This window comes from Brassica oleracea, chromosome C5 (assembly GCF_000695525.1).
Source record: "Brassica oleracea var. oleracea cultivar TO1000 chromosome C5, BOL, whole genome shotgun sequence".
Lineage (NCBI taxonomy): Eukaryota > Viridiplantae > Streptophyta > Magnoliopsida > Brassicales > Brassicaceae > Brassica > Brassica oleracea.
This window is the reverse complement of record NC_027752.1, coordinates 33705569-33727598: the sequence shown is the minus strand read 5'-3', so window position 1 is coordinate 33727598 and position 22030 is coordinate 33705569. Positions and strand designations below refer to the sequence as shown.

The window sequence follows — 22030 nt, the reverse complement described above, 5'->3', positions numbered from 1 at the left end:
AATATTCTTAATTTTTAGGATTATTAGTTCAAAAAAAACATTTAATTATGTTTTTGCCGCAAGATCAAAATCTAGCTAATATTTTTGAATAGTTTTTTTTCATGGTGGCACGAATTTGGAATTTAGTAAATAATTTAATGTATATATTTATATTTAGTTTGAATTTTAAAGTATATGAAAAATGTATCGAGAATATCGACTATTTCAAAATTATAGAAAAATGAAGATAAAGAATTAAAATATTTAAAAGATCAAAACAAATTTAAAATAATTTAGTAAAGTCAAGAAGAATATAAAGTTAACATTTATCTAATATACGATATTAGTTTAAGAAATTAAATTGATTTATTTTTTATATAAACATATGCATAACATAATTTGGATGAAAGTCAATAATACATCTTCCAATTCATTACTCTCATCAATTTATCAAAGTGTGATTGTAATTACGTTTGAAGATTTTATTATATAAAACAAAAGAAGAAACAAATATGTCGAATTTCAGAATGATTAGTTAGTTAGTTGATTACACTTGCATCATTTTCCACAGAATATGAAAAAAACAAAACGACACCAAGTTCCTTCTTTTAAACAAGAAACGGCACACGTAGGTATTGATCATATAACATAATAAAACAAACGAACTAGAGACGTTCTCATGGAACCCTCCCGCAATCTTTACGACATTTAAGAGCGTCCAACGGTAACCAATCCAGGCCAAGATCATATCAAAATCGGTTTTTAACAAAACCGGGAAAATCTGGTAGATGGTTAAAGCTAGCTATCTATGTGACTATGTCTATTGCTTATTAGCCTGAAAGAACATGTAACATGTTATGTAACTATTAGTAACTATCACAGGACGTTAAAGGAGAAATAATCTGATGATTTGTAAAAGTGTAGTCACCTTTCTCAGGAACTTTTCATGAATCTTCAACGCTTCTTTACACGCTTTTCTAGCGTCCAAATTACCCGCAATACCACCCAATATCTGCAACCAGAAACACACTAAAGAGTTGAGTTTCTCATGAGGTATCTTGGCATAGAGAGAGATAGAGAGACCTGAATAACGTCGTCTAAGCCTCTAGCTTCTTTCAAGAGACGTTTGTTCTTTGTTTCAAGAACATTCGCCACAACGAAAACAGCAAGCGTGCTGTCGTGTTGCTCGTTTTGACCACTCTTTATATACTTTCTCTCAAACTTACCATACTGCTTCAGTAACCTCGGATCCTGTTTGGTTCCGTTCTCTGTTTTTTCATATGATGCAAACTTGTTTGGATTGTACTCCATAGCCCACATTCTTATTATCATCATCAGTTCAAAAAGAAACCCTAACAGAACATGAGCTGTGTCTTGTTACCTTACCTCCCAAAGGTAAAAGGCATCAAGGAAGGAGAACTCTCTCCTGAACAAAACCATCAGCATCCTTATAGCAAAACAGAAATTCTCCACCGTCTAGATCCTCTGTTATGTAAAGAAGAGCATCTCCCAACTTAATGCATACAAAACAAACTCAAAAGAAGACAAAAGTAAGGAATGAATACCTAGACGTTGGTGGAGTCTAGGATCAACGGTTTTAATAACCTGTGAGAGCATACAAGCTGAGTCTGTACCCCCATTGATGTCGCCGTTGTCCTGAAGTTTTCTCTCTGTACCTATACTCAGTACTAGCATCCATTGGAGCACACGCTTGTCTGTAACAGCAGTTTTCACAAGCGATTCTTGATTCTCTGCTGAAGATTCTTCTAATGGCTGACTATCTTCAGCAACGATAGCCATTGCTACAAACTTGCCACTACCAACGAGAGGAACCATCTTGTGACATTCTTCTTTCCAAGTATAGTACCGCTCCCTCAGATACTTACAAGGCATTGAGTTAAGACATGAGGATCGACCAAACTAGTTCGCATTTTAAAGAAGACAGAAGTATCTTCTGTGGTTCTGTCTGGATCGTAACCACCTTGGATGTGATAAGCACACCTTCAAGGTGCAAAAAACCCATCACAGTAAGCTTTCAGAAATGACACAGCTAGGCATTCACCGCATCTACAGCGTAACAATAAGATTCGAAACAAAACTTTCAAGAGTAAAGAAAATATATTCCAAGATAGAAACATTCGAATGGGTCTTAGAACGGAAAGAGAAAGAGAGATCAATAATTTAAGAGGCTTTATAATGCCTCAAATCAATTATTTAAGAGGCTTTATAAAACCATGATAAGTTTTCAAGAAAACGAGACTAAAAAAGGCAGACACAGAACGAGAGACTTTAAAAGCCACCACGGAGACGCAACACCAAGTGAAGGGTAGACTCCTTCTGGATGTTGTAGTCGGCTAGGGTGCGACCATCCTCAAGCTGCTTTCCAGCGAAGATGAGACGCTGCTGGTCTGGAGGGATGCCTTCCTTGTCTTGGATCTTGGCCTTGACGTTATCAATCGTGTCGGAGCTCTCGACCTCCAGTGTGATGGTCTTACCAGTCAACGTCTTGACAAAGATTTGCATGCCTCCACGCAGACGTAACACGAGATGAAGAGTAGACTCCTTCTGAATGTTGTAATCGGCCAATGTACGACCATCCTCAAGCTGCTTGCCGGCAAAGATCAAACGCTGCTGGTCAGGCGGGATTCCCTCCTTGTCTTGTATCTTGGCCTTGACGTTATCGATGGTGTCGGAGCTCTCCACCTCGAGTGTGATCGTTTTTCCCGTTAAGGTCTTGACAAAGATCTGCATGCCACCACGTAGCCTGAGGACGAGATGTAGAGTCGACTCCTTCTGGATGTTGTAATCAGCTAGGGTTCTCCCGTCCTCGAGCTGCTTTCCGGCGAAGATAAGCCTCTGCTGATCCGGAGGAATACCCTCCTTGTCTTGAATCTTGGCTTTAACATTGTCGATCGTGTCAGAGCTTTCCACCTCAAGGGTGATCGTCTTTCCCGTGAGTGTCTTAACGAAGATCTGCATCTGTAAATTCACAAAAGATAACAAACACGAATCACATACAATCAACAACTCAATCACAGATCTCCAAGAATTGAACGAAACGGACACTAATAATCAAAAATCACGACGACATCTATCGTTTAATCTCAACAAACCGATTGAAATTCCAAGAAACAGATACGATCGAATGAAACAAAACTAATCGAAGATTCGAACCTTAATCGTAATAATAATCCAAGAATACGAACCCTAATAATCAAAATCACGACGATTTCTATCGGCTAATCTCAACTATACGAATGAAACAGCTAATCGAAGAAGAATAAACAAGACTCTAACCTTGATCGTAATTCGAGAGAGAGAATTGAGAAGATTGTATTTCGATTTGAGAAGGAGAAGAGATGTTTCGGGTTTGATTTATAAAAGAGGATGAGGCAGCCTAGGTCACGAGAAAGCTATGACGGTGTACAAATAGCCAATAATAGTTCGACACGTATAAAAGATTACGTGTGTTGATCGTTGTTTAGTCGCAACCTTTTAATGGAAGATAATCTTTTCTTTGCCCTGATCACTCTTATTTTTAGGCTTTAAGAAAAGGATATTTTGTGCTTTGAGTTGCATTCTTTAACCAAATCAAAATAAATGAATGTTCAAATCAAAATCAGTTTTTAAATACAAACATTATATTTAACATTATTATTTTTACGCATGGCGTATAAAAACTCATAATTATTTATTAGTTAACTCATACATCAAACGCATGCATGGTCATATCTAAGATAACGAGTTTATTCAATCTAAGATATGAACATTTCGGATATTGGTTCGGTTTGGCTCGAGTATTTCAAATTTTGGATAATTCGGGTAAAAGCGAAATAATTCATTTACTACCTAACAATTTTTAGTTCGGGCTTGGTTCGGAAAGTTTCGGGTTTTTGTTTGGTTTGGATGGTAAAATTAGGAGCCGAAATACCCGGATATTTTTGGTTCTTATTTTGTTTCAGTTCTGGTTCGGTGACTATCAGGTAGTTCGGGTAATCTAGGTTAAATATCAGATATTTTAGATAAAATATCGAATAGTTAGGAGCATTTATATAAAATTTAGGATATTTCAAGTTATTTTAGATAAAAAAATATTTGGATAGTTTAGATATTTTATAATAATTTAGTTTTTTCAAATATTATATTTAGTTATATGTATATATAATTAATATCTTTATATGTTCGGAAAGAACGGTCCATTCTTGGTTCATTTCAGTTATTTCAAATATATAAATATAAAAACCATTTGGGTATTTGAGGGGTTCGGTCTGATTTCAATTTCCGTTATTTCGGTTTGGTTCATGTTCAGTTATTCGGGTTTCTTTGCTGCCCAAGCCAAATTCAGTCAATGAAAACCTCTTCGAATATAGTTGTGTTCGTTCAGTGGCGGATCCATACCAATTATTTGACGGGGGCACATAATAAATAAATATATATATATATATATATATATATTAAATAATATAAATAATTAATTTAAAATAAATAACAATCTATTTAAAAACTATCGTAAATGAGTAATCATTAAAATTTAAATATAGACTATTAGCAAATTTAATTTTGTTCAACTCAGAACAGATTATATAAGATTTTTTTTACAAATGTATAATCACAATAACATATTGTCGCAGTTAAAATTAACTTGAATACTTATAAAAAAATAGTCTTCAAGTTTACACATATATATATAACAGTATATCGATATCACACACAACTTGTTTGTAGTCATTATATCATAAGGTCTAAACTCTAAAATATTAAATAAAATGATTGGATTAATTAGTTTTATTTCTTTATTAGCAATTGCTAACTAGTAAAAGAATGGACTTAAAAATGAAAATTTTAAGATAAAATATAAATTATAATAGAAAGAATGATGAAAAGACAAATTAAGAGAAGAAAAGATATGCTAACAAGAAAAAATAATAATATTAACAATAAAACAAAAGGTAGAATAATCTCACTAATATTCCCTCCGGATACGAATGTACGATGTTCTATCTTTTTATTTTGTATACAAATGTATGATGTTTTGAGGTATAATTAATGTACTTATTTTTACAATTTAAAGATAAATTAAAAAGTAAAATTATGAATGGTGAAATTTTATTAATATAACCAAACAGTAATAATTAAAATAATATATTTATTATTTTTTAATATGCGTGTAAAACCTTAAACATCGTACATTTAAATCCTATAATAGCTTTATGGAAATGGTAAAAGGTGGACAAGACATTAACTATACAGCAAGAGATAAACCAGGAAAAATAAACGTGTTGGGCTCGAACCATGTAAATGCTGAAGTAACCGGGCATCTTTACCAATCGTTCCAACAAAATTAATAGTCACCAAGCTACAGTGTAATATTTGAAAAGTAGTCGGGGGCACGCGCCCCCGTTCATAGTACTGTAGATCCGCCCCTGTGTTCGTTGATGGTTCTTCTTAGAAGAAGGGACTAAGTTGGGTTTCCTGAAAAGGTACAAAAGATGCGTCTGAAAGAGGAAGCTTGACTGGAAAATATATATTGGTTATTGAGATTGTTAATGGCAACATTGGCAAGAAGTGACAGTTTCAGATTAGATAGATAGCTCAGTTTGCGATTTGGTTAAATATGCGAGATAAGTTGTTGTCTCCCTTTAATAACAGCTTATGATTTTGGTAGATTATTACTATGAGAAGTATGAAGTCATTAGGTCTAATTTTCATGATGATCACCAATAACTCCGTTACCTGGATTGTTATTCAGGACCATACCTGAGTCTAACACATTATTCCATGGATTGGATCTCTTGTCATTCAAACAGCAAGTCTGTTCCTTGTTCAACAGATAATGTTTTGATCAATAGTATCACTCCTCGTTAAGATTTTTGCTTCTTCACTCTTAAAAACTAACCTCAATAGGTTCAGCATCTATCTGTTTCTTGTAGTACACGCAACGTCCAGCCCCCACTTTTTAGCTTGTGGATACAAAATGTCCAAATATCTTCGTCCTTTTGTTTCAGCCAATATTTTTCATCTTATTCAAAATATTTTCATATAATGTCTCTTAATTACTATAAGAAATATTATCAGTAAATTTATAAAACAATGTTTGTTAATTAGATCATCCGATAGAAAAGCTCTTGCAAACACTATGCAAAGGTCAAATTGAAACGTGCAAATTATATAATTAAAAAAAAACAGAATTAAATAATATTTCAAAAATTGTAACATATGGTTATATATTTATTATTATATTATTTAATTTAGTTCGGTATTTAGTACTATATCATTTAATGGTGGAGTGTTACAGCATGTGTTTCCAGTTTGTGGAACGCCAATGATTTGTAACTGTGTTTACATATTTTGGTATGTAAGGCATTCGTGAAAAAATCAAAAATCATCCCAACACAAAAAAAAAAAAAATCTAGTTGATTCAACGAAGTAAATAGTGCCGCCAAAGCAATTTTAAATTGGCAGACAGAGAAGTAATGAAAATCGTCTACCATACTGTTGTATGATATCATGTGGTAGTATCTAGAGGCTTAGATCAGTTGTCTTCTGGACCTTTGTCAATACTTTTCCAAGCATCTATGGTTGATGACAGGACACAAGGTATTAAAAACAACTTAATTCCTTTTTATCATGTGGTACTAGTATCTAACCATTGTTAACATATGCTGCATCTAGATGGAACTCAGGGAAAAGGGAATGGAGATGGTTTTGCACATTTGGGAAGGCCAGATGACATTGATGTCTCCATTAAATTAAGAGACTGGTTGTTTGCTTTGGAGGGCAGGGAAGGTGTGACAGAAAGGTGTTGGCATAATGATAATGAGGATATTGGTAGAGAAGAAAGGTGTTGGCACACAAATTTCCACACTTTCCAAGTAATAGCCAAGAGTACACCAAAGCTTGTGGATCCAAATGTGACAGAAAGCAATTATGATGCTCACAGATATTCTGTAGACTCAGTTAATGTAAGTATCTGTAAACCTTATATTTTTCCACAGCTCAATCCCATTCCTGAACTTTCTGAGATTAAATGATAGTCAAATCATCTTGAGGGCTGCCTTTATCTTCCTGGTGTCTTACAAAATTACATTCTTGAATGCAATAATGACTGTGGACCTTTAGGTGTTACTCAGCCTTTTTTTTTAATTTTATTTGGGAAATGCATTATAGGTCAATATATGGCTGGAGGGGTAAACATTGAAGCTAACATTGTGGCATCTGAAGACAAATCTGGTCATGATGACACGTTAAACTGGGCGGCAGAAAGTCTGAAATTCTCTGTTAAACAACCTGTAAGTGAAACTAGAGAGCTTGCAGAGCTTGATGGCTAAACTACGAACCCAAATCTAAATTTATATTCCCCCCACCCCTCCCATAAGAGACGGGGCCATAAGAGACGGGGAAGAACAAGTGAAGCAGCTATACTAGTGAGAATCACCACTTAAAGCGGGAAATTTTTGTATTTTTAATACGCCCAGAAACTATATATGTGTATGCATTTGAGCTACGCCCAAAAGTTTTGATATTTACCAGAAAAGCTCTGTTTTTTTTTCTTTAGATTAATCAGAAAGCTCTGTTTTTTCGAGTTGACAAGAAAAGCTCTGTTTTTTGTCTGTGTACTTTCTTCATGACTGATTTCAAACTCTACGAATGTAGGTGACAGTTGATAAAGGGGATAGCTTTTCGTGTGATTTAGATCCAATCTCTGTTTGTGGATAATGATGAGTACTTGTGTGGAGAATCTCATTGTTTCGAAACCATACTTATTAGACCCTTCCTTGTACCTCAAGGCTCTCAAATTATGCAGCTACCAAACCATCGAGAAACAGTTTGTGTTGATCCATGGGAACTCTGTGACAAATGGGTTCATCTCGAATCTCCACTTGAACAACAGCTTGGTGAACTTATACGCAAGACACGGAGATATGAAACACGCGCGCAAGCTGTTCGATAGAATTCCTGAAAGAGATGTTGTTTCTTGGACAGCTATGATCTCAGGATATTGGGTATCACCGGAGCGCGTTGCTGTTGTTCAAAGAGATGCGCCGGGAGCCTTTTAGGGCTAATGACTTTACTTACGGGAGTGTTTTGAAGTCGTGCAAAGATTTGGGGTGTCTGAAAGAAGGGATGCAGATACATGGTTGTGTGGAGAAAGGGAGATTTGCAGAGAACTTGGTTGTGAGGAGTGCGTTGCTTTGTCTTTATGCTAAGTGTGGTAAAATGGAGGATGCTCGTCTTCTGTTTGAGTCAATGAAAGTAAGAGATTTGGTTTCTTGGAATATAATGCTCGATGGATACACTGAAGTTTCTACTGCAGATACCTCGTTTAGTCTGTTCCAGCTGATGCTTGCAGAAGGTAATCTATACTCTCTGTCTTTTCTTCATACACGATCAAGAGACTCAATTTGGTTAGATAGCTTCTTGTCCTGTGTTCTATATCAGGGAAGAAGCCAGATTGCTATACCTTTGGGAGCCTCTTGAGAGCTTGTATCGAAGTTAACTGTCTTGAAATGGTCAGTCAATTGCACGGTTTTGCCATCAAGCTTTGCTTCGGGAGATCAGATGTTGCACTGGTCAGGTCTCTGATCGTTGCGTATGCCAAGTGTGGTAGCCTTGGCAATGCTTTGAAACTGTATGACCGCACGATGAAAGGAGACTTGATATCTTGCGTATGCCAAGTGTGGTAGCCTTTGGGACCATGCTTTGAAGACTAGGAAGCTTATGAAAGAGGCTGGTTCTTGCAATAAAGCTCCTGGATACAGCATTGTGTATTGAACAGCAGGCTATAAGACAACAATCTCACTAATGGTTTTAAAGACACAGTGTAGTACAAACGTTTTAACACTGAAGTGAAGTTATTGAGGCTATAAATAAGCATCTTAAGGTTTCAGGGAGTAGCAATAAAATTTTCCTAAAGTATATTGTGTTACAATAAAACAATGGATAGTTTTTTTAAACCGGTGTTTTGAATCAACATGGACCATAGCTGAAAGAAAACTCTCAGCACTTATGTGCTAGATAGATAGTCTGCTTTTGTAACAATGTATGTATCTCTTAAGACTCCTAATCCATCAGTTCCTACAAAGACTCTGCTACTTTGGTAACCGCGTCCCAACGCCATATTGTTCCGTCCTCGGAAGCAGCAAGAATTGTGCTACAATGCCATGGAAAGAAAACAGGAATCACATGCTTTGCATTTTTGTGTGGAGTAACTACTGGTTCATAAAATAATGAAGTTTTTCTATGCATTGGTGAGAGAGAAGATGAATATACTTTCCATTAGTGGACATAGCGGTTTGCCTGATCACAGACTTTGATAGACTGTGTGATAACCTATACAGCAACAGAGAATCATGTGAAGAATACAACAAAGACACCAAAGTATTTGTATTTGAAGATCCGAAAGTAACTTACACTGTAACCAAAACAGGAGGGCAACTCTTTAAATCCCAGACATAAATCTTGCCTTTCTGATTCCCTGATGACCAATGAACAAACCAACCAAGAATGTTTCACAAAACTCACAAGAAAAGTTTCAAGTATAGTTTTAATGTATAGATTCTAGCTTTACCTATTGAAAGATAATTCAAAGAGAGGTCGCAAGAAAACTTAATAAACCAGAGATTACAATTTGGAATAGGGTATCTGAGTAGAACATCTGAAGTACCCTGCAAACAACAACATCACAAAGAACTTTAAGTCGTATCATTTTTAATTAACTGAATCACTCTGTTGTCTAAGGAGTAGAAATGAGATCCTAACCTCTCCAGGAGAATTATCTTTAAGTTGTGGTTCCCACAACAGGATCTCATTCTCCACACTCTGAAATCATATATACATAGAAGACAAGAGTAACCTTTCGGTTTTTAGCTTATTCCACAAAATGATGAAATATGATTTTATCCACTATTGACTCTTGGACTGACCTTTGAAAGAATAAAATCACCAAACCAGCGGTTACAGTCAACATAATTTGTATGAACTGAAGTTGTAAATACCTACACATAGAAGTAATGTTATTAACAAAGTTCATCAAGACATTTATGTTACAAGACAAAGAAAGAGAATAATACTTACAGGGAATTGTACAAATTTTGTTGGGAACTTTGATGGATCATCCTTCCATGTGAATGACTTATCGACATATGTCCAAAACTCTGAAGGCAGGCAAAGAATAATAGAGAGATCATACAACTGTTAGAGATATGAAGTTCCCTTCAAGTGTTGTGCTCGGTTTTTAACTCGTACCTTTCATTGACCATATCTTAATAGTGGTGTCCATACCACAACTAACAAAACGGTGCTTATCATGGGGATGAAAATCCTACAGATTTACAAAGATAAGATGGTTTATACTTGAATCAGACGATTGTTTTCTTTCACATCCACTGTGTTTAAGAAACCATATTGGCTTACCACGCTTACAACTTCGTATCTATGACCTGCAGTTCCAGCAAATATCAGAATACAAATCCCAGTTTCAACATTCCACAGTCGAACAGATTCATCCTGATCCAATCAAAGACCGGAAAAAAGCTCTTAATCGTCAACCAAATAAATGAGCATCAGGACATTATTAGAGAGAAGAGACATACCTTGCTAGCAGAAAGCACAAGCTGAGGTTTCATATGGTGTGTCTTAATTTCATTCACTGAATCACCGTGGCCCACAAGGGTCTGCACAGATTGCACAAGAAAGAAATTGAACCACTTGCTAGAGGGATACACAGAACATCCTTTTAACTCTTCATATCAGTCTAAAGATAAATAAAAAATGCAATAAGACCTTATGAACCATTTTTTCTTTGACGTTAAGGACTCGGATTATGCCTTTCACTCCTCCAGCCGCAACAAATGGGTTCCCTTCAACGCCACACGCCCAGCTTACAGTGTAAAATGACTCCTCATTCTAATCACCAAAGCACATAGACATATATTATATATTATATATATATATACCCAAATCGCCTCAATGGAACTTTGCTGTTTTCTTTTATTTCATGGAAAAGCTAGTAAACTATATAATATGTATACTTCCTTAAAGTGTTACAAGAAAAAAGTAGACTTGCTTACATCTTCATCAGTGTAGGAGTGCAATGAAGATATGCCACCATCTTCAAGACAATTGTACAAATTAATCTACAAATAAACAGAGATAAACCAACGGCAGTATTGAGATTCTATGACTCAGCTCTGTAAAAGGCTAAAATGAAACCAAGATAGAGCAATCAAGTTTATTATATGATGAAGTCACTTTAGCTAGTGTTCAAATAGAAAAAAAGCAATAAACTTTCACCAAAAACCTTAAGCTAGGACAGTTCATAGTCAAGCTGAGTAAGTCTTCCCTTTGAAAAGGAACCCATCAAGCAAAGTTTCAATCTTTTCGGACAAGTGATACGACAACGTCACAGGACAGCAATCAGAAACCCAAAATCAGACAGAAAAAAAAATGATACTTTGCACAGACCCAGAACTCGAAAATCTTAAACAGAGATTTGCAAAAAGAAGAGATATTTTTTACCCCATTTCCACCAGCGGAGACGAAACAATTGAAGAAACGAGCATCGATGGAGTTAAAAACAACAGAATACAAAGGTATCCTCCCTTCTTGAATCCTGTTGGTCAGTTTGTACGATTTTTTGTTGGATGGAGTCAAAGACCCGACAAGTGATTCGTTCCCTAAAGCTATCTTCGACATGCCAAATCTCTTCTCTCTCTCTCGGACAATGCTCTTGTCTAAGCTTACCAGTCTCATGCAAGTCTTTGTACGTTTCGACAATTACTGTTTTTTTTGTCAAGTCGTATTTTATAAGCAAGAGAATTAATTTAATAACATTTTTGGATTGTCTAATAAAAAAATTTAGAGAAATATCATAGAATAGAATAGTACAAAAAAATTTATAATCAAAACAGCTTTTAAAAATTAAATTGATCAAAATTTACCATGAATATTAATAGATAAACATTTATAAAGTTATAACATATAATTTGTACTAATTAAAAAAATAGTCCGCTGAGTTGTCACGTAATTAGAATACTAATTTTGTTAGTCCAAAATTAAATTGCTAGAGAATGTTATATTATATAGTATGTCCATTATAAACCATTCATTTATCAAATTAAAATTTATTATATATTTTTTCTTTAAATAAAACCTATAAAATTATCTAATGTGACTAAGATATATATACCAATTAGTAATTTTAAATAATAAAAATTTGCTAACAATCTGTATACTTTCTATCATTTTTGTTTAATTCTTTATTAATAAAATAAATTACACAATTACATTAATTATATAATAAAATTTAGATTTTTTTTGTATATGTTGTATTTTGAAATTTTCAAAATGAGTATAAATTATTAAAACTGTTAAAAGTCCCACATAAACTTTTGTGATCAAGGTTTAATTTTTTTCCTATAATAAGGTGCAATGATTATAAAATCATATAAATAAATAATTTTATTTTAATAGGTGTTTATGTTAATATATATATTTCATATTGTTTAAATTAAACTATACATAATATGAAAATACATGCTTATATTTTGATATTTGCATTGAAAATATATTGAAAAGTTAATATTTTAATTTTGAAATCTTCATTGTTTTTTTTAAAATGATTATAAGTTATTGAAACCACTAAATCTTCTACATTAAAAAAAACTTTGTAGGTGTAAAATTTTGTTACACAAATATGCAAATAATTAAAGAATCATATGAGTAGAAACCTCGTTTAATAAATATCCATATTAAAAGTATACTATATATCTATGTTAATATCATTTAAATTTAATTATATATCATATACGATATATAAGATTGATTGTTTTGATTTAGTTACCCTAAAATGATTGCGAATAAACAAGAGCGATCGTTTGATTTATATGTGCACGTCAATTTATTAAATAATAGTAATTGATTTCTAAGTTATTTAATATCTAATTTTATTTTATTATTTCATAATATGCGGAAAACATAAAATATGTAATAAATATAAAATATTTATTTTGCACAAGAAGCGTATCTTAACCTAAGTATGTATCTCTTTAATAATTTTAAATCTTAGACATTTTATATATCTCAGTCCAAAACAAAAGAACGAAATGAGAATAAACTCAAAAATCAATATTTATGTCGAGCAATAACCAAAATGAAAAAAATGACACAAATAGAGAAAAATATTGAAAATAGATATGATTGGCACGTGAACGTAAACTTTTCATAACCATAATTAATTTTTAAATTGCTAAATCATGATATAAAACCGAGATAATATAGTTTGATTGTAACCAAATAATAATCCTGCGATTAAAAGGCCTAAACGTTAGGTTCTTATGATAAGTGATTTTTTGACCTAAAATATTTTTAAGAATAAGATCATCTAATCCGTAAACAAATTATGTAATTAACGAAAAAAGTTTTAAAAAATGTTTAGGAGCCAAAAATATTAATTCGATCAAAAATATAAATTTTATTTTTCTATATGATATTTTTTAAATAATTTTCATATAAATTCACATACGCAAGACACATGTCTTATCCTAGTACTTCATTAAAAAGTTAAATGATAATTATAAACATATCTTACAGATATAATAAAATAAATAAAAATTCTTTTTAAAAATTAGAAATTTTATTTTTTAAAAAATATTGGAACCTTTTTGAAAGTTTTCTTTCAAAATTTTTTTTATCAAACGATTTTTAAAAAAAAATTAAAAAGATTTTCCATCAGTTTCTACAAATTAGGTACGTACAAGAACGAGCAAGGCTACCGCCTTGGGCAAGAGGGCCCATAATATTCTTTCGAGTATTAGAAATTTAAGAAGCAGAACAGTTAGAATTGAAAAAAATAATCAACAATGTTCGTATATAGACTGATTTTTCTTTCCATTACTTTTCACATTCCCAAAAATTCTTTTCCCTACTAAGGGGGATGTATTCAATTTAACATTTTTAATACAAATCACCTGAAACTCTCAGTTGAATACATCCCCCTAAAATTATTTCCCTATTGAAATTCCATTTCCTCATAAACTATTTCAATTTTCTTGTTTTATGAGATAACTAGGTGTTTCGTCCGCAAATACAGGCTTAAACATTTTATAATTACTTATTAATACATCTATTATTAATTAAAAAACTGTAATAATAAATTATTTTTCATGTTTTTATTTGAAAATACTTATGTATTATGATTTGTTTTTTAAATCTTATATATACTATATTCATTATTAATATATAAATATTATAAATAACTTAATATTATCTTTTCAATAATATAAATTAATGATTTTAGTTGATTAATCTCTAGTTATGTATTTTCTATTTTTTAATTTAATTAAAAGATATATTTCGAATAACAACAAAATATATATAAGAATTATATTTTTATGTTAAAATAATTTTTTAGATTTTGGACAATTCTTTTTATTAATATCCAATTATTTAATAAAAATAATTTAATTACGTTTTTATTTTGAACTAATTTGTATATTTATTTATTAAGGGTATAACGTTATGCTATAACTTTTAACGTGAGAGTTCGAATCCGAAAAATCATTACTAATATAAATATTATAAATCACTTAATATTATATTTTTAATTATACAAAATTAATGATTTTAGTTGAGTAATGTTTAGTTATGTATTTTCTATTTTTTAATTTTTAAAATTTTACTAAAAGATGTTTTTCGGATAAAAACACAATATATATAAGAACATCCTTATGAATACAAAAGTGTACCCCTAATTCAATCAAATGGAAAAATAACCCAAAAGACTAGTGAAATTACAACAGCATCCTTATGACCAAACAAAAAACCCGTATTGAATTTTACAATTATAACCCTTCGAGTGAGAAAACTTACAAAGAATGCTTCTTTGTAAGTCTTTTCATTTAGTAGATCTTTAAAATAATTGAAATTTTTTGATGGGAAAAAAATTAAAATTATGTAATAATAAATATTTTTAAATGATGTAAATTTAGTTTTACTAAAATTGAATTGTTTTCAACGTAGATGAGTAAATGTACATTTACTCATGATAGTCCTTGGTTTAGGGTTTGATAATATATGTTATAGTATTGTTGGTATTTATAGGGTTAGATTTTAAATTTTATCTTCTTTTATAATTTTTTTTACCTATATGTGTTTAATGACTATCTAATGACTTGATTTAAACATTTTTAAGTATCTTAAAGTTTAACAAAGTGTTTTGCTTAATTATTTGATTATAGGGTCTGGAAGACTCACATGATTTCGATTTAGGGTGTGACATATTCTACCTAAATCTTAGTAGAATTTAGGGTTCCCGTCTAAATTTTAGAAGAATTTAGGTTTTCCGCCTAAATCGAATTCTTCTAAAAGTTTTCTAGGGGAAGTCTTCTCATATTGTAGATCTTAAAAGTAATTAATAAATTTTATAAAAAAAATATTTTAAAAGAGAAAAAAAAGTAGAAATCATGTATTAAAAAACATTTCTAAATGATGGAAATTTAGTTTTACTAAAATTGAATTATTTTTAACATAGATGAGTGAATGTAGATTGAGTCACGATAGCATTTGGTTTAGGTTTAGGTTTTGGTAACAAATGGTATAATATTGTTGGTATTTTAGGGTTTCATTTTGAAATTTTATCTTTTTCATTTTTTTTAGTTTGACCTATGTGTGTTTAGCGACTATCTAATAACTTGATTTAAACACTTTCTAAGTATCTTTTAAGTTTAAGAAAGTGTTTTTGCTTATTTATTTGATTATAAGGTCTGGAAAACTCCGAGAAAATTTTGGTTTAGGGTTTAGTAACATATGTTATAGTATTGTTTGTGTTTAGAATTAGATTTTGAAATCTTAAATTTTTCTTTAAAAAAATTGATCTACATGTGTTTAGTTTTGTGTATGTTAAACATTTTATAAGTTGATTTTAACCTTAATGAATTGTTATTTGCTATTTAGGTAGTTATTTGATTAAGTTATGGTTTGGAAGATTTCAAGAAATCTTCTAGCATATTCCCGCCTAAACTTTAGTTGAAATTAAGTTTTCCTCGTAAAGCGAAGTCTTTCAGAAGTCTTCTGTATCGAAAATATTTAACGTAATTGAAATTTTGGTCTCAATATATAAATTTTTTTTACACATTTTATTTATTCCTCTCAAATGGCTGTAACAAAAATATAATGTTTCTCACTCTTAAACTCTCAAACCTCTCTCTAATCTCTTTGAACATCAAAACACCAAACTTTAAATTTATTTCTCATTTTTTCTTACGTATTCTCACTAATTTATCATCTTTTTGCAGAATTTTCATTACATGGTTCTCATATTTCACTCTTTCAAAGGTAGATTTATAAATTTTGTGTATTATTGTGTGTTTTATATATTAGATTCTAAAAAGCAATAGATTCAACCTAATGTGACTGTTTTGTTTATTATTTAAGCATAAAATTATATTTTTGAAGTTTTTCTCTGTTTTCAAGTTATTTGAATGTTTTTGAATTTTCAGAATTTTCAGATACGAGACAGACTTTGAAAGACTTCTCAGAAGACTCTCAGAAGACTCCTCGCAAGACTTCTAGGCAAGTCTTCTAATGCATTTTATGCTAGAAGACTTCGTAGTCTTCTGCCCAAAGTGGTATAAATTTTGGATATGTATTTTGTGTGTTTTATATATTAGATTCTAAAAAGTTATAGATTCAACCTAATGTGACTGTTTTCATTATTATTCAGCATACAAAAATATTTTTGAAGCTTTCTCTGTTTTGAAGCCAATTGAATGTTTTTAAATGTGTAAATTTTTTAGATCTAAATCATACTTTGGAAAACTCTTGGAAGACTCTCGGAATACTTCTTAGGAAGTTTTCTAATGCATTTTTTTGCTAGAAGACGTCCCACAAAGTTTTCAGGAAGTCTTCTGAAGTTTTCTCCCCAAAGTGGTACAAATTTTGAATACGTATTTTGTGTGTTTTATATATTAGATTCAAAAAAGTTATAGATTCAACCTAATGTGATTGTTTTGTTTATTATTTTAGCATAAAAAATTATTTTTGAAACTTCTGTGTTTTGAAGCCATTTGATTGTTTTTGGATACGCAGATTTTTTTCAGATCTGAGTCAAACTTTGGAAGGCTTCTCAGAAGACTCTTGGACTCTTGGAAAGCTCTTGGAAGACTTCTTTCTAATGTATTTTTCCGAATACTTCTGCCCAAAATGGTACAAAGTAATGATGTCAAGTGGAGTCCAAACTTATCTATGTTGAAGAATGATATTTAGTTCCATGCATAATAGTTTTGTTTATGCCCTGTTTTATGATTTGCAGGTGTACTATTTTAGTTGTAAATTCTTTTGTAAACTTGAAGAGATGTTAGTCAAAAGAATTTAGTAAATATGTTCATGTTTTGCCAAAAGTACTTGACATTATTGAAGTTATTGATACAACATAACAAATTTTTTTTTATAATCATTTTACTCTCATAATAAAACACAATAACACAAAAACTTAGTCAAATTTAATATAATTAAGAGAAAAGACTTCACAAGAAAACTTAGTCAAATTCACAAAAGATCAAACTTGAATTTTTAGTGAAAATTGAAATTTTAAATCTCATGTAAGTTAAAAAAAATATATCTTATGATCTAATAAAACACATTCAACCACATGACTTGATATTCTTGAAGTTACTTAATACTTTTGAAAGTTAAAAACATACCCTGAAGTTATTTAACACTCTATAAAATCTAACATAGAAGACTTCTCCAGAAGTCCTCTCTTAGAAAACTTCTCGGATTAGCTAGAAACATTAGTAAACATAAATATTTGAAATCACATAATAATCACCAAATAAGTTATGAATTTCATCCAGGAGCCCCAATATTGACTAATACACATGAATTAATAAGAAAATATTAAAAGGTATTTTAATTGTAGAGAAAATGAGAGTTTATAAAACATTTACGTAGAAGACTTCTATGGAAGTATTTTATTTTGGTCATTTTTTGCAATTGTAAATTTACGAATGAAGACTTCTTAGGAAGTCTACTCTATAGAAGAAATCTTGAGAAGTCTTCTTTTGTAAATATTGACTTACTTTTGAATTTGAAAAATTCTCGTAAATGCCAGTGAAGACTTCTTGAAAAGTTTTCTCGGATAAACATGTTAGTTTTGCAATTGACCGAAGTTAGTCAGAAATTTGACTTTTTATAGAAGATTTCTCGGGGAAGACTTCTATAGAAGTCTTCTAAAATTTTTCTCAATATTGTAAGAAGTCTACCTGAGATACTTTTGACTATATTTGACTTTTCCAAAGGTTTGACCAAAATCCATAATAAAATTTATGTTTTACTATTATTTTTTAATTACAAAAGTAATCCACACAGACTTCTTGCGACAGTGAGAAGACTTCGGCAAAACTTTTAGAAGACTTCTATAGAAGTTTTTCATGAGAAGACTTCCCGGGAAGTCTTCTATAAAAAGTCAATTTTCTGACAAATTTCGGTCAATTGCAAAACTAACATGTTTATCCGAGAAGACTTCTCGAGAAGTCTTCTATGGGATTTTTCAGTTTTTTTTCTTAATAAAGGAAAGTTAGAGGATTTCTAGGAAAGTATTCTTGATGGAAAACACATCTAGTGAAGTCTTCTGAAAGTCTTCGCTAAACAGATCTGAGAAAAAACGATTTCATACCTTGAACGTGTGGGATGACTTGCTTAGCTTTTCCAAGCATCTAAAACTTTACTACAAAAGCTACCAAGTCGTTAATGACCACGAATCATGAGTTTCAATGTCTTTATGAACCTTACAAAGCTTGGAATCAAAATCTTGGTTTTTTTTTTAATGAATTTGAAGAGAGAGTGAAAGAAATGTGATTTGTGTGTATAAGTAATGAGATATAAAAAGTAAAAATTGAAACTTTGGTGCATTAAAAGCTTCAAATTGGTTGTTCATGTGGTTAGTGTATTGATAGCAAAGACAATATTGTAAATACTTGGGAAAGATGAGGATGATAGGTAAAAAATTCATTTTCGAAGAAAAGGAAAAAAAAATGTAATGGCATTTTTGTGAATAACTCGAACTTTTAAGGTGAATGGAGAAAAAGAAAGTTTCAATAAAAAAACATAGGTTATTTTTGTGTTTGATATGAAATTTTAGGTCTTATTTGAAAAAAACCCTTATATTTTTATTTTAAAATATGTTTTTAGATTTTGGATGATTCTTATTATTATTAATTTATTCAATTATCTAATCAAAATAATTTAAATTCGTTCCTAACTTTTAACGTGAGAGCTCGAATGCGAAAAATTAATTCGCAATTAATAGTATAGATGCTCTATATTTTTAATATTATTTTATTTTTTTAAAAACTTTTTCTGTCGACTTCTTTAAGAACTTATAGTAATTAGGTTTTTTTATTTTAGACAGATCAAAATTTATTCCGAAATGTGTGTCTCTTCTTTCTAGTACTTGACAAATAGATTGTATCATGCTGAACATTTAACAAAATTTTGAAAACAAGTGCTAATACAAATTTGAAATCTGATGGTATAAAAACATTTTCTGTGAAATTGTTTTAATACGACTCTAATCACTTTTAATCCCTTACGTGAGCATATAATATTTTAAGCATTTGGTTTCATATTTTTGAAAAATATACAATTTTGATAAGAATAAAAAATATTTTAAGAGTTAAGGACCTATTTTGAAAAATTGCCTCAATGCCTATGAAATGGTTAAGCCGGCCTGGCTAGATAGATAGTCCGCTTTTGAAACAATGCATATCTCAAGACTCCTAATCCATCAATTCCTAGCTACAAAGACTAGGCTTGTGTTACATAGATTGTAACGTATTGATAAGTTGTGATTTAAGAGAGAGAAGATAATGTTTTTATTGATTCAAAACAAGGATTACAAAGAGACCTTTCAACACGAGAGACTCTACTCTCTTTACAACCACTTGATCAAATCATTGATATCTCTCCCCTAGACTCTTGCTTATAGACTAATTAAATACTCACAGTACCAGATCACAGTTATCCCGGATCCTCTGGCCTGTCTCTTATCATTATTCCTTATGTACTTCTAGAAACTAGCCAAATAGCCAAATAGCCAAAATAATTGATTTACAAAAAGTTTTCTTTTTTAGATTTTATTTTTATTTTTCTATTTTTATTTATTAAATAAGAAAATAATTTATTTTACCATATGTACATTAATTTAATTTCAGAAATTAGACTTTTATTTTTTATTATATTATTTGGTGTATATTTTTATGTTTCATAAAATTCAAATATGGTTTTCGATATAATTTTACTAAATGTTTCAAAATATATTAAAATTTTTAGAAAAATAGAATAATGTCATTATGAATACAAAACCAATAATATAATATTTAGTTTGTACTTATATAAAATATATATATAAATAGTTTATTAATTTATGATTTTAATAGGATCACATATTTACATAAGACTTTCTAAAAAACTACTCCCTCCGTTCCTAAAAGATGTATGTTCTGGAAAAAAAATTTGTTTCAAAAAGATACATTTTTTACTTTTTCAATGTATGAGTTTATGAAAAATTGTAAGTTTCAAAAAAATTAATGGTGTTTATTAAATTTCTATTGGCTAAAAGTTATGAAAAATTGTTATTCACAAAAAACAATGCATATTTAATGAGTTTTCTTAATATATGTGAAAAGTCTAGAATATGTATCTTTTAAAAACAGATGGAGTATTAGTTTTTTGAACCGGTCCAACTCGGAACCAAAAAAATTATTAATTTATAGTGTTTATTAATTTATTTTTTCTTTATTGAGTTTCTACTATACGTTGAATTGTCTCTTTTCTATAGAGTTGATAAAACAATTAAAAGATGGGAATAATGAAAATGAAAATGTTAAGCAAAAGAAAAAACGGTATTTAAGAATACCTTAATTGAAGAATCATATATTTGTCTTTTTTATTTTCTTTTTGTTTGGTGTGTGGGCTCGATCACCGGTCAATAGAAGCACTGATCCATGCTCCATTACCAAAAGAGCCACTGGCAACAAACACGTATGCCTTCCAAGTAGAATTGTTAATCTGGAGTATCTTAGGCCCATGGAGAAGCCTAGACAAATCTCCAAGAGAAAATGCAATCCACGGATAGATTTTCTTTCCGGGCATTCAAATAGATCCTAAAAAAATGGACTTATATCCGTGTTAAGTGATCAGGATAAGTGTGACTTAGTTTCGTACAACAAGTAGATCGAACCTGAAACGTGTTAGTGTTCCGGTCCCGCCTCCTTACCGCCGGACCACAATCACCCAGTCAATATAATAAAACTCAATCCAATTTATATCTGGAGTAACTAATTTTTTCTTTTCTTTTGGAGTTTTTGAGTGTGCTCGTGTTCCATGGTCGGTGGGAGCTCTGACCCATGCAGCCATGTTCATGTACCAACGACCCACTTGCAACAAACACATTCAGTAACAGTTAACATATTCTTGTAAAAAATATTTAATTCACCAGGCCAAATTTCAAAGTGGTTTTAGTGCTTAACAAAGGTTGTCTTTTTGTGTATTTCAATTTTAACTTTCAATAATTAAGTGGTTAAAAAATAAGTGGTTAAAAAGAGGGTATTTCGGAGACTCCTTACAAACACATTATAAGCGAATAGACAGAGAGACGGACTCAGAAAAAAAATTACATTGTAGAGTGAAAGTAAGAACACAAAATAAAGAGAGATGAAATCTATTATTATATTATATATAATACTAGATTTTGAAATCGCGGGATTTGTTTCTTTTTCAAATTTTGGTACAAATTTGTTAATTATAAGATTATATATTTTATATAAGATAATCTAATCTATTTACAATTTTTTTGATTTTTATGTATTTAAAAATATACTTATATGTTGGACATGATAGAAAAAAGATGTATTTATGCTCATTTAGTAATTTTTATTAAATGTAACCTATAAACTTAAAAAGATATTGGGCTTTTTAATGCATACTGAAAATACAAAATTATTTTATACAAACGGATTTCGTGGGTCAAAAATGGGTTTGCAGCTATTAAATA

General features: G+C 30.8%; 3 protein-coding genes and 1 pseudogene across 4 annotated transcripts; 1 reads left to right on the top strand and 3 right to left on the bottom strand.

Moving 5' to 3' along the window:
- Positions 1-499: 499 nt before the first annotated feature.
- On the bottom strand, positions 500-1827 carry LOC106295091. Of its 2 annotated transcripts, XM_013730873.1 has the most exons (4): positions 1545-1827; positions 1063-1464; positions 908-991; positions 500-814 (listed from the first exon to the last, which is right to left on the bottom strand). In XM_013730873.1, exons 2-4 carry the CDS (start codon positions 1312-1314, stop codon positions 800-802), a joined length of 351 nt encoding a protein of 116 aa, XP_013586327.1. In that variant the 5' UTR covers positions 1315-1464; positions 1545-1827; the 3' UTR covers positions 500-799. The 2 variants fall into 2 exon arrangements, with proteins under 2 accessions (XP_013586327.1, XP_013586328.1); XM_013730874.1 differs by having other exon boundaries at positions 1063-1827.
- Positions 1828-2136: 309 nt separating this feature from the next.
- On the bottom strand, positions 2137-3366 carry LOC106295089 (polyubiquitin 11). The gene is made up of 2 exons (XM_013730867.1): positions 3277-3366; positions 2137-2958 (listed from the first exon to the last, which is right to left on the bottom strand). The coding sequence occupies exon 2, from the start codon at positions 2956-2958 to the stop codon at positions 2269-2271; it is 690 nt and encodes a 229-aa protein (XP_013586321.1). The 5' UTR covers positions 3277-3366; the 3' UTR covers positions 2137-2268.
- Positions 3367-7452: 4086 nt separating this feature from the next.
- On the top strand, positions 7453-8663 carry LOC106295088 (annotated as a pseudogene).
- A 370-nt stretch (positions 8664-9033) lies between these two features.
- Positions 9034-11710, bottom strand: LOC106295087 (polycomb group protein FERTILIZATION-INDEPENDENT ENDOSPERM-like). The gene is made up of 13 exons (XM_013730866.1): positions 11497-11710; positions 11049-11114; positions 10762-10884; positions 10572-10652; positions 10393-10485; positions 10225-10300; positions 10054-10133; positions 9903-9974; positions 9739-9798; positions 9548-9644; positions 9391-9454; positions 9250-9309; positions 9034-9130 (listed from the first exon to the last, which is right to left on the bottom strand). Exons 1-13 carry the CDS (start codon positions 11671-11673, stop codon positions 9055-9057), a joined length of 1125 nt encoding a protein of 374 aa, XP_013586320.1. The 5' UTR covers positions 11674-11710; the 3' UTR covers positions 9034-9054.
- Positions 11711-22030: the final 10320 nt, after the last annotated feature.

Excerpts from the sequence above, each read along its gene's own strand:
- LOC106295091 (XM_013730874.1), bottom strand. The coding sequence starts at position 1,314 with ATGATGATAATAAGAATGTGGGCTATGGAGTACAATCCAAACAAGTTT. Across the intron at positions 992-1,062 it reads GCTTAGACGACGTTATTCAG|ATATTGGGTGGTATTGCGGG; the intron begins GTCTCTCTATCT and ends TTCTGGTTGCAG.
- LOC106295089 (XM_013730867.1), bottom strand. The coding sequence starts at position 2,958 with ATGCAGATCTTCGTTAAGACACTCACGGGAAAGACGATCACCCTTGAG.
- LOC106295087 (XM_013730866.1), bottom strand. The coding sequence starts at position 11,673 with ATGTCGAAGATAGCTTTAGGGAACGAATCACTTGTCGGGTCTTTGACT. Across the intron at positions 10,486-10,571 it reads TTGTGCTTTCTGCTAGCAAG|GATGAATCTGTTCGACTGTG; the intron begins GTATGTCTCTTC and ends TGATTGGATCAG. Across the intron at positions 10,134-10,224 it reads TAAGATATGGTCAATGAAAG|AGTTTTGGACATATGTCGAT; the intron begins GTACGAGTTAAA and ends GCCTGCCTTCAG.